This window comes from Gymnoscopelus braueri (genome assembly GCF_963280865.1).
Source record: "Gymnoscopelus braueri genome assembly, chromosome: 18".
NCBI classification, from domain to species: Eukaryota; Metazoa; Chordata; class Actinopteri; order Myctophiformes; family Myctophidae; genus Gymnoscopelus; species Gymnoscopelus braueri.
In genome coordinates, this window is record NC_137618.1 from 7397300 (window position 1) to 7408229 (window position 10930).

General features: G+C 44.2%; 1 protein-coding gene across 1 annotated transcript in view; it reads left to right on the forward strand.

Moving 5' to 3' along the window:
- LOC308105851 (bone morphogenetic protein receptor type-2-like) overlaps positions 1 to 10917 on the forward strand; it is a 40096-nt gene extending 29179 nt beyond the window's left edge. Inside the window, exons 11-18 of the mRNA XM_080456775.1 lie at positions 1 to 60; positions 2331 to 2410; positions 3306 to 3440; positions 4049 to 4177; positions 4657 to 4860; positions 5915 to 6037; positions 6863 to 7376; positions 9029 to 10917. Of these exons, the coding sequence (XP_080312901.1) occupies positions 1 to 60; positions 2331 to 2410; positions 3306 to 3440; positions 4049 to 4177; positions 4657 to 4860; positions 5915 to 6037; positions 6863 to 7376; positions 9029 to 9363 (1580 nt within the window). The 3' untranslated portion in view covers positions 9364 to 10917. The remainder of the gene's footprint in view (positions 61 to 2330; positions 2411 to 3305; positions 3441 to 4048; positions 4178 to 4656; positions 4861 to 5914; positions 6038 to 6862; positions 7377 to 9028) is intronic.
- Positions 10918 to 10930: the final 13 nt, after the last annotated feature.

Consider the following 10930-nt stretch of genomic DNA (forward strand, 5'->3'; position numbering starts at 1 on the left):
TGTCTGCAGGCCTGACCCCCAACACTGTTATGACCTCTATCTCAGAATCTGAGCACACTGGTATATATACACACATTACACACACACACACACACACACACACACACACACACACACACACACACACACACACACACACACACACACACACACACACACACACACACACACACACACACACACACACACACACATACACACACAGAGTACATATATACAACAACACAACATACATACCAGCACTCTGTCAAAACAACAAAGGCCAAATATTTGTCTAATATCATTTCAAAACATTCCCACAGTTCTGCTTTACTGTAGTTCAGTGGACTGTCTGTTCTCTCTCTCCTTCCAGTCTGTCAAGTCAGACAGATATTACACAATCTTTGCTGTATAGATATACATGCTAAATAGAGTAATAGATACTAAGCTAAATACGCACACAAAGAAAGTTATCATCATCATTTCTGTTCAGCATTTATTAGCTTTTCTCTCTGATTTTACTGACTCACCTGCCAGTGAGGAGCCCCCACCGGGAGGACGTAGAGCCTTCGTCCTACTCCTCCCGCCCAACACTCCCTGAGATCTACAATCTCACAACTCGTCGCAATGCAACGCGTTGTGAGCTTGTAGATCGGCTATTTTGGCCAAAGAGATTTGGTGTAGACGGAAAAATGCCAACTCGGGCAGACTTAAAATTCGCATTTTCAAGCGCTTCCATTTAGCAGTGTTGATTTCGTCGACTAAAACAATGACGAAAAATGTTCGTCGACTACCTTTATTCACAGACGAAAACTAAATAAAAACCTAATAAAAACTAAGCTATGATGACTAAAACTATGACTAAATATACTGACAATTTCGTCAACAAATAAAAACTAGACTAAAATGTTAGCGAGGGAACTAGTGGAGAAAAGATCCAGTAGAACTAAAAGACGAGTCATTTTATGTTTGGTTGCGCTCTGCTGTTGCGCTCTGAAAATAGCAGATCTACAAGTTCACTTGTAGATCGGCTATTTTCATCATGCAATCAAGTGTAAAATCAGCCATTAGGATGCCATCAAGGTTCCGCCAAGATACATTTTAGTCGACTTAATCAACTGTAGATTTAGTCGACTATAATCTTATATTTAGTCGACTAAAACTAGACAAAAACTAAAACATTTCAGATGACTAAAACATGACTAAAACTAAATGGAATTTTATTCAAAAGACTGAATCAAAATTTGCTGTCAAAATCAACCGTTTAGGCTACAGGCTGTATAACGGAAGCATCTGAAAACCGTGTGAGTCAACAGTCTGTCTGTCTACGTGTTTAGTCCCACATCCAAACATCCAACTCCCTGACATGTGTTTGAAGACATTTTAAACTCTCTTTACTCACAAGATTGACAGTTTTAATATCATCTCATCTCACCTCCGACAGAAAATGTCTCCGGTTTTCCTCAACGAGTTTGAACCCGTCTCTTTCTCATCCTGCTATAGACACAGTCCCACACACACATGAACCTGTCTCTCTCTCTTTGTCATCCGCTAGACATAGTTTCACACACATGCAGCCAACTATATGTCGCCTGGAGCACTGCTTCCCAGCCTTTTATCCTTGGACTCCTCCCTTCTTACATCTGACAACCCCCCCCCCCCCCCACACACACACACACACACACACACACACACACACACACACACACACACACACACACACACACACACACACACACACACTCACGTGCGTGCATGCATGCATGCACACACTCTTGTTTCTCAGACATGTTAACCGCATAGGCCCTATATGATTCTCGTACGGTGAATAGCAAAAATATCTACAAGCTGGAGCAAGCAAGCTTGTAGATCGGTTATTACAGTAATAGATTTCTGACTGTTTTTGACAATACAATGTCCCAGAAATGCAAGTTATGATTTTGTGCAAAACGTTTACAATGTTGGACTACCTCCAACCAGACAAGGCCTCATGTGATGGCTACTATGTGCAGACATATCTTGGTCACCCCTTCTCATGTTTCAGTTACTTAAGTTTGTTTTCTTGACCACAATGTTAAGAATGTACAGTAATTTAGCATGTTATTTACCCAACCACTGGTTTAGACTGATGCTAGGTCCTTGGTTTACTCTCTGCATTCTATGTATGTGTTTACCTTGCTTATTGTAAGGGTAAGAGCGTCTGCTAATTTCCTAAATTGTAATTGTAAAATGTGATCGTTGGGGCCCCGGGTTGGGAAACACTGCCCTGGAAGACTGTTCCCTCACGTCTCTTCCTCTGAACAACTACTCCTGTCTGTCACTCACCAGTAATTGTCCTTCCTGTCCTGCAGGTGGTGCTCTTCCCAGTATTCCAGTGTTCCTGCAGCTGACAGAAGAGGATCTGGAGGCCACTAAGCTGGACCCTAAAGAGGTTTGGTTGACTGAAACTTGAAAGAACTGATTTGATCACTGTTATTCAGAGATATATATATATAGTGCATTGCAGTAGCCTATCTTCTGGTTTAATCAAGGCTTATCTTTAGGGTCCTCCGTTGATACACGTGTGCACTATGTTATGTTTACATTATGAGAATACGAGCAGATCAAACGTTTTGTCTGCTCTAAATCATCTCTTTGAAGTCCACAACATGGCATGAGTTTTGGATCGAATCTCCCGTACAGCGTAGTTAACATCCCATAGCCTGAGGAGAAGTCGGCTGCAGCATTCAATGACTAAACGGATAGCAAGTCACTCCTGTCAAAAAACGATTGCTGAGGATACACTTCATGTATCCTCGATCGTTCTCGCTCCAAGCAGCTTGGGCAGCCTCCTCTCTCTCTGTCCTCACTGACGGCTCCTCGACAAGCAAAGAATGATTTAGGACGAGACATATTTCTGGGTCACGGTTTGAGGAAGGAGGGCCGATGAGGCAGAAATTAGAGAATCGGAATTTAGCTTTTGTCTCCTCCTCTGTATTATATTGTAATGTATTATTACTGATGAATTGTGTACAATGGACCACATAACCTTTGACTGTACTACCTGTACTGTTAGCAAACTTGTTAATAAAGTATTCAATCAATCAATCAATCAATCAATCAATCAATCAATCAATCAATCAATCAATCAATCAATCAATCAATCAATCAATGTCCTCTCTCTTTGTCTCTCCCTGTGTCTGTCTGTCTGTCTGTCTGTCTGTCTGTCTGTCTGTCTGCCTGTCTGCCTGTCTGTCTGTCTGTCTGTCTGTCTGTCTGTCTGTCTGTCTGCCTGTCTGTCTGCCTGTCTGTCTGTCTGTCTGTCTGTCTGTCTGTCTGTCTGTCAGGTTGATAAGAACCTCAGAGAGAGTTCTGATGAGAGTCTGATGGAACACTCTCAGAAACAGTTCTGTGCTCCTGACCCACTGGCTGCTGGGAGCAGCAACCTGCTGCTCTACCCTCTGATTACCCTGAGTGCTGAGGTGAGACACCCTGGACCCTAAACCCTATACCCTAACTCCCTACCCTCTGATTACACTAACTGCTGAGGTGAGACACCCTGGACCCTAAACCCTATACCCTAACCCCTAAACCCTAACTCCCTACCCTCTGATTACACTGACTGCTAAGGTGAGACACCCTAGACCCTAAACACTAACCCCTCGTTAGGGGGGGTTAGTGTTTGGAACATTCCATATTCTAATGTAAAAATACATGTAAATATAATTGTTTGATCGTTGGTTGTACAATTGGCATCGGGATGGCCATTTTGTTTTGTTTTTTTAACAAAAGGAAAAGATCCGCACACCGTCTTGATGCTACCAACATAATTTAACAAATAGAGCAGTCAAAAAAACAACAACCTTTTTGGCCGATGTGGCCTTTTTTCACAACCGTTTACCGAAACTCGTTAATTAACACAGTAATCGATTAAAACTCTAATGCAGGCCACTATTTAGAATGGAGAAATGTCTGTGACTCACTCGACGTCCCAAATTAACATACGCCAAGACCGCATTTGCATTAGTGAAATTGCAAATGCAATAACTACCGACGTGTTGGTGTTGTTCTTTGTTGTCTTGTTGAGCAGATGACAGCGTCGGTGACGGCGGGCCAGGTGGAACACTGCCCCCCCCTCCCCAAACAGCACAACGTCCCAAAGAGACCCAGTACTCTGTCCCTCAACCCCAAAACCAAGCACAAGTCCAACGTCAAACAGGTACCTCAACCCTATACCTACAGGTACTTCAACCCTATACCTACAGGTACTTCAACCCTATACCTACAGGTACCTCAACCCTATACCTACAGGTACTATACCATCATCCCAGTTCTGGGGCCTGACCTATACGAAAATAGCCGACCTACAAGCTCACAACACATCTCGTTGCGATGTGTGCGTTCTCTCTCCTGATTGGATAACATACATTTTCTAAAAAAGCTGGAGAGACAGGGAGACCTCTGTTACTGAACAAACACTATATAGCAATTAATACCACTACTATCACAATAATGAGCTTAACACTTATTTTAAAAGCAAAATATCACTAAATCAAATGGGGGTCCTTGGCCAGGGGTCCCCAACCTTTTTGGGCCCAAGGACCCCCTCCAATATTTTCAAAACTTAAGCGGGTTGTAATATACGTGTAATATATATAACATGTATAAAACATATTGAGTGTATTCTTTGTTGTTCAGGTGGAGACGGGCGTTGCTAGGGTGAACACAGTGTCCGTTGCCCGGGCGGCAGAGCCCCACATGGTCACCGCGGTAACCAACAACATCCCGGGTGTGGGAGGAGCGGTGACGGTGGTCGCCAACGGTTACAGCTCCGGAGTCCCCACCCTGGTGACCAATGGGATGAGAGGAGGTGGCGGACGGACCAATCCGGCGGGACCTCAGGTGAGTACTTTACTCAAGTACTGTGCTCAAGGGCAGTATTTTGACATCATCGATGGGGGATTCCAAGTTATACAACAGGTAGTTCCGACCAAGCAATCTGATTGGTTGAAATAGCTATCTACCCGCGCTTCAAACCAGCATCATAGCACGGGCCTAATCACATTCACTCCGCACTGCAGTCCGCACCTGATTAGACCATATATGGCACAGCTGTGCTCTGACGTCACGCTGTCCCACGGTAGGAAAACAAACAGCACGGCGAAAATAGCCGATCTACAAGTTCACAACGCGTCGCCAGGTATCGCACGGCGAAAATAGCCGATCTACAAGTTCACAACGCGTCGACATCGCGACGCGTTGTCAGCTTGTAGATCAGTTAATTTGGCAACGTGACACGTCGTACGACGGAGCATATAGCCTACTGGAATTCATTCCACTGCGCAAGCATTGATAGCTCAGCTGTGTTGATGAGACGGTGTCTCAGGCTCATAGCGCTGCTACAGGGACTATTTAATGTCTCAGTGAAAAACTCTTCTCTTTACAGGGAAACGGATAATAGCGAAACATTTTTCTTATGAATTGCTCCACAATATGAATACATTTGGATGTGTTTTGTTGGTAACTGTTGTATAATCGCAATATTACACTCGAGGGTGTGCTTTACCTTACATTATTGGCACTTCTGTGATGCTTGCGGAACTCGGCTTCGCCTCGTTCCTGACCGCATCACAGGCGTGCCAATAATGACGGTAAAGCACACCCTCTCGTGTAATATTGCTTAATTAATAGAAACTACAGGCTTTCTCTTCCTGGACAGTTGGCATGCTGAAATAGAAGTCATTGTTCTTGCATTAACATATTTTTGAAATCTTGTTTGACATGACCAAACCTGCCTACCGATGATGATGTCACTGGTAGGCGGGTTTCTGAACTGTCCCCAAAACCCTCCTCTGAGACACAGACTATAATGGACAGAATTATATGAAGATAAGGTTGAAAATGGGTGCTTTTAAGTTATAAAGAAAACAATATATTTCTTCCACCACTGCGTCAGGTGGAGGAGGAGCGAGGGATGAGTGGGGGTGTAGATGGAGGTGAAGAGGGCAGTGTCCCCCTCCTGAACTGCAGTCCTGACGAGTACCAACCCCTGCTGAGCACCGGGCGACGGCAGCGCCAGGTAGGTCTGACACCATTAGGACATACTGTAACGTTGCTGTCATCAGTCAACTGTTTTCCACAATCTCCTACATACTATACGGTAGCAGGGGTTCTCAAAGTGGGGTCCGGGGACCACCCAGGGCTCCTTGGGGAGGTTCCAGGGGGTCCCCAGAATAATAAGTTAATATAGCATCACACAATCATTTTAACCACTTTAACCATATTTTATTCTTTCGCTATAAAAAAATATCAGCACGCCACTAAATGATGAAAAATCTTGAACATTTTGGGTGTTTCTTTTTTTTTAAGCGGAATATTTTTAACACACGTATTTGCTTCTGGGGGTCCGCTGCCAAATTTTGGGGTTCCTTGACATGAAAGATTCTGAGAACCACTGCTAAAGTCTGAAACTACAACTCCCAAAAGCTGAGCTTTGCATCTGTTCGTCATTTCCGTCTACAAAGATATATTATAAAATATATTTAAAATATATTTTTTGATTTTCATTTTCAAGTTTCAAGTAGCAGGCTATGTACAGTATGCTTTGAAGCTTGAGTTGAGTTGAGCTTGTACATCTGCTATTTTTTATTATGATTATTTGAAAAATATCGAAAATGTTTGGAAAATGTTGAATAATTTAGATTTTTCTTTTTACATAAATCTTCTCTTCTGGCGGTCCCTGGCACAAAACATTTTCAGATGGGGGTCACAATGGCGGCCAAATACATATAAATTTGGGGTCCTCCTTGACACAAAAAAGTTTGAGAACCTCTGATTTACAGTGTCCCAATGTTCAATCATTTGACAAAATGATTGTTGAACTAAAATTAATTCCTGGTTCCAGTCCTACCACCAGGAGGCGCTCCATCGCCCCCCCAACTCCAACAACAACAACAACCGACCGCCGCAGAGGTCAGGGGTCATCATCTGCCAGGACGCTGCAAAGGTCAGCGCGGAGGTCGCAGGGTCGTCGTCGTCGTCGAGGGCAACAGGGGGCAACAACAGCCAAGGAGGCGGGGCGACGACCGTCAGAGGAGAGGATGACGACGCCTTGACAACGGCGGCCGTGGCCACAGACCCCGAACCAGAGCCCCATCAGACCCATCCCGCTGGTCAGAACCCGGACCGGATCGTGCAGCCTGTAGCCGCTGTCAGCAGACTGGTCTCACACACCAGTCCGGAACCAGTAAGCTCCACTGGTCCAGTCCAGACCGGAGTAGTCCCGGTAGAGCCAGTAGCCCCAGTAGTCCCAGTCCGGTGTGAAGTCCAGCTGAGGCAGAGCAGAGGCAGTCGGCCTCAGAGACCCTGTTCCCTGGACCTCTCTTCATCCACTTCTTCATCTTCTTCATCATCGTCAGGTGAGAAGTTTGTTTGCTTGCTTGCTTGTTTTTTTTGTGTGCCTGTCCGTCATGCTTAGGCATTACATTTAGCATGACTCTGTTCCACAGATAAATATATTGTGAAGAACTACAAGCTCACAACGCCTCGCTCTGTATATCGGCTATTTTCACAATGTGTCTTATTTGATGATTTGGCCAAATTGTTGATTATCAACTGGGGATCCCCCTAAAGGCAGGCTCACATTTCGGCTTTGTTTTGAACCCGGAAATTGCAGATAAACTATCTCGGTCATTTACCACCTGACTTAGAAATTGAATACTTTATTAAGAGTTTGCAAAAAGTACAGGTACAGTTATACAATAATGCTAAAAAGATAACACAAAAAGCCCTGTGGGGCTTGTTTCCATTGTGGTACTATGTATTCAATTCATCAAGACATAAAAAGATACAAAGACATGCTATACAAGAAATCATCAATACCAGGAGCAGTACAAGAATATTCACAGAAAAACAGTGGGGGTGGCAAGCTAGAAGACTGGACAACAGTCCAGTCGCAAATTACAGACAGGTGCTCTTTTATGGTGGTTTTGAAGGTATGGAATCACACTTATTGATGGCTGGTGGTGGTAGGGCATTCCACATTTTGGTGGCATAATAGTAGAATGAATTCATCCCCATGTTTATGCCGAATCTGGGGGGAATGAGATCAGTGGAGCTCCCTCTGGCGTTATGGTTATCACCATAAGAAGAACATGGTTACCGTTGTTTCAGCTAGGCTATTTGAGCTGACAATGCAGATATGACGTTTGAGCAGAGTAAACACACTATGGACATGATATCCAAAAAACGTCTTTCTTTCTTTCTTTCTTCAGTAAGACTGTGCGGTCCAGGGAAAAAATGTGTGTGTGTGTGTGTGTGTGTGCGTGTGCGTGTGCATGCATGTGTGTGTAAGGGAAGGAAATTCCACGCAGATAAGAATCTGTTGAATGTCGGAATTCAGTTGGAGACTAGAGATAAGAATGCATGGCCGACGTGTGTGTGTGTGTGTGTGTGTGTGTGTGTGTGTGTGTGTGTGTGTGTGTGTGTGTGTGTGTGTGTGTGTGTGTGTGTGTGTGTGTGTGTGTGTGTGTGTGTGTGTGTGTTCTACAGCACAGGAACACAAACACCCACTTCTCTTGGAATTGTTCATGAACACGTGTATGCACACGCACACGTGCACAGTGTGTGCACACACACACACACACACACACACACACACACACACACACACACACACACACACACACACACACACACACACACACACACACACACACACGCGATGAGTTGAAAACATCTGATGCTATCTTCTATTAGCAGACCAAACAATCCTGTCAGAAGAAGATGGAGGGCCTTTGTGCGTGCGTGTAGTATATGGCCACTCCTGTGGGGAGTGTTGAGGAGTAGGACTAAGGCTCTATACGTCCTCCCGGCGGGGGCTCCTCACTGGCAGGTGAGCCAGTAGGTTACAACAGCAGTGACAGCACACAGAAATGTGTGTGTGGAGGAATTGGCATGATGACGAAATTGGGGAGAAAAAGGGGTAAAAAGCATAAGAAAATGTAATAATAATAATGTAATGTCTCTCTTTCTCTCTCTCTCTCTCTCTCTCTCTCTCTCTCTCTCTCAGGTGGTCTGTGTGGCTCAGCAGACTCTGGTCTCAGTGTGTCTGCGGAGAAGATCAAACGTCGGGTCAAGACGCCGTACGCGCTGAAGAAATGGCGCCCCGCTTCCTGGGTGGTCTCCACGGATACCAGCCTGGACCTAGACTTTGAGGTCGTCGGCAACGACCACGGCCACTTCACATCCAACCACCACCACCACCACAGACCGGCAAGTACCGGCGGCGTGTCCAGAATCAACCAATCGAAATCCAGCATGGCTGTTTTCTTGGTCGGGGGCGGAGCCGCCACAGCGACCATGACCTCCTCCTCCTCCGACCCGGACGGATTGACCTGCCTCTGAGCCTTTATAGCGTCTGATGTTTTGTTTTGTTTTTTTACTTTTATTTCTTCAAGGAGAGCTGCTTCATTTCTCCTCTTTTATTGTTTTGTCTTTTCATTCAGTTCACAGGTGGGGGGGGGGGTTGGCCCTTTGTCAATCCCCGCCCCATGTTCCCGCCCCTCTTCACGCCCATTGGTTGCTGTTGCTCGGTTGGACAGAAATCCTCTCTCTCCATCCACTATCGTCGCGAAAACGTGTTTTTCAGTTGCCTCGTATTGACATTTAATGTATTCAATTCTTATTTTGAATACAAAAACTGGATTTTTTATTTTTTGCAAAACAACCAGAAGGAGGCGTAACCAGGGCGGAACAAGGCTGAAGGAGCCTGCTGGTTGGTCACTCAGGAACCAATCAGAAGGCTGACAATGGGTCAATAGGCTGATTTTAACCGCTCTCAACCTGGCTTCCCTATTTTAGGCGGAAAAAGTATTTGCCTCTTAGATGTAATACAGTAGAAGTATAAAGAAAATACTCAAGTAAAGTAAACGTACCTCAAATGTGTACTCGAGTACAACACTTTTGAGTAAATCTACTTACTTCCCACCACTGCGAGCGGGGGTGCACATCACTTCCACCCAGCCAATGGGAGGCCAACGTAGCGTAGCCATGGTAAACACGCCCCTCTCTCACTGCTTATTGGCCAGTGAGAGCTAGTGGGTCATGCTGGTGAGCAGGACAGCAGCAACTCTAGCAGGTGATAGGCTGTGGATGGCTCATGTTGCCTAAAAGTTCAACTGTGGCCCGTTAGTTAGTTAGTTAGTTAGTTAGTTAGTTAGTTAGTTAGGTAGCTAGGTAGCTAGTTTACTAGTTATTTAAGTCAGTTTAATCTGTATTCCAAGTCTCTTCTTGGTGGACAAACTGCCTTGTAGACGCCTGGTCAACAGATGGCGCTCTCCTACTCACAGTTTGGAAAAGCACAGGCTGTGATTGGTCAGAATGACCACGATGCTTCTGTGCTCATGTGGCAAGGCTGATCTTGGCTCTTTTTCCAAAATGTTTTTTTTTTTTTAACTCTAGCTATGCATTGTGTTGTACAGCACTATTTCATTTTATTTCCACTTTATGTAGCTCTTTGTCATTGTGTCAGCTCTTGTTAGAGAGCACTATGGAGGAAAGGAGAGAAATAACTATAAAAGAGAGGAGAGGAACAGAGAGGAGAAAATAAAAGACAATGCAGGAGTTGGGAATCAGAAAGTCAGCTATAATAGTAATAATAATAATAATAATAATAATAATAATAATAATAGTTAATATGGACAGCAGCATCTGTTCATGTAAAACATGGATTGTTTTTAGAGCAATCAGTCTGTGAGACTAAAGACACTCCCCTGCTTTATATATCAATATTTTATTTGAATAAGTACATTCTTAAAAATGTTCTTCTTCTTTTTTGTTTTTTTTACATGTGTGTGTCCACTATCAAACCTTTTGTATCATAACTTAAAATGTGCAATAGCCTTTAACTTCAAAGTGCTTTTAAATATTGCTTTAGATGTGTGTGTTTCAGCCATAAAGCTATCATTGTATG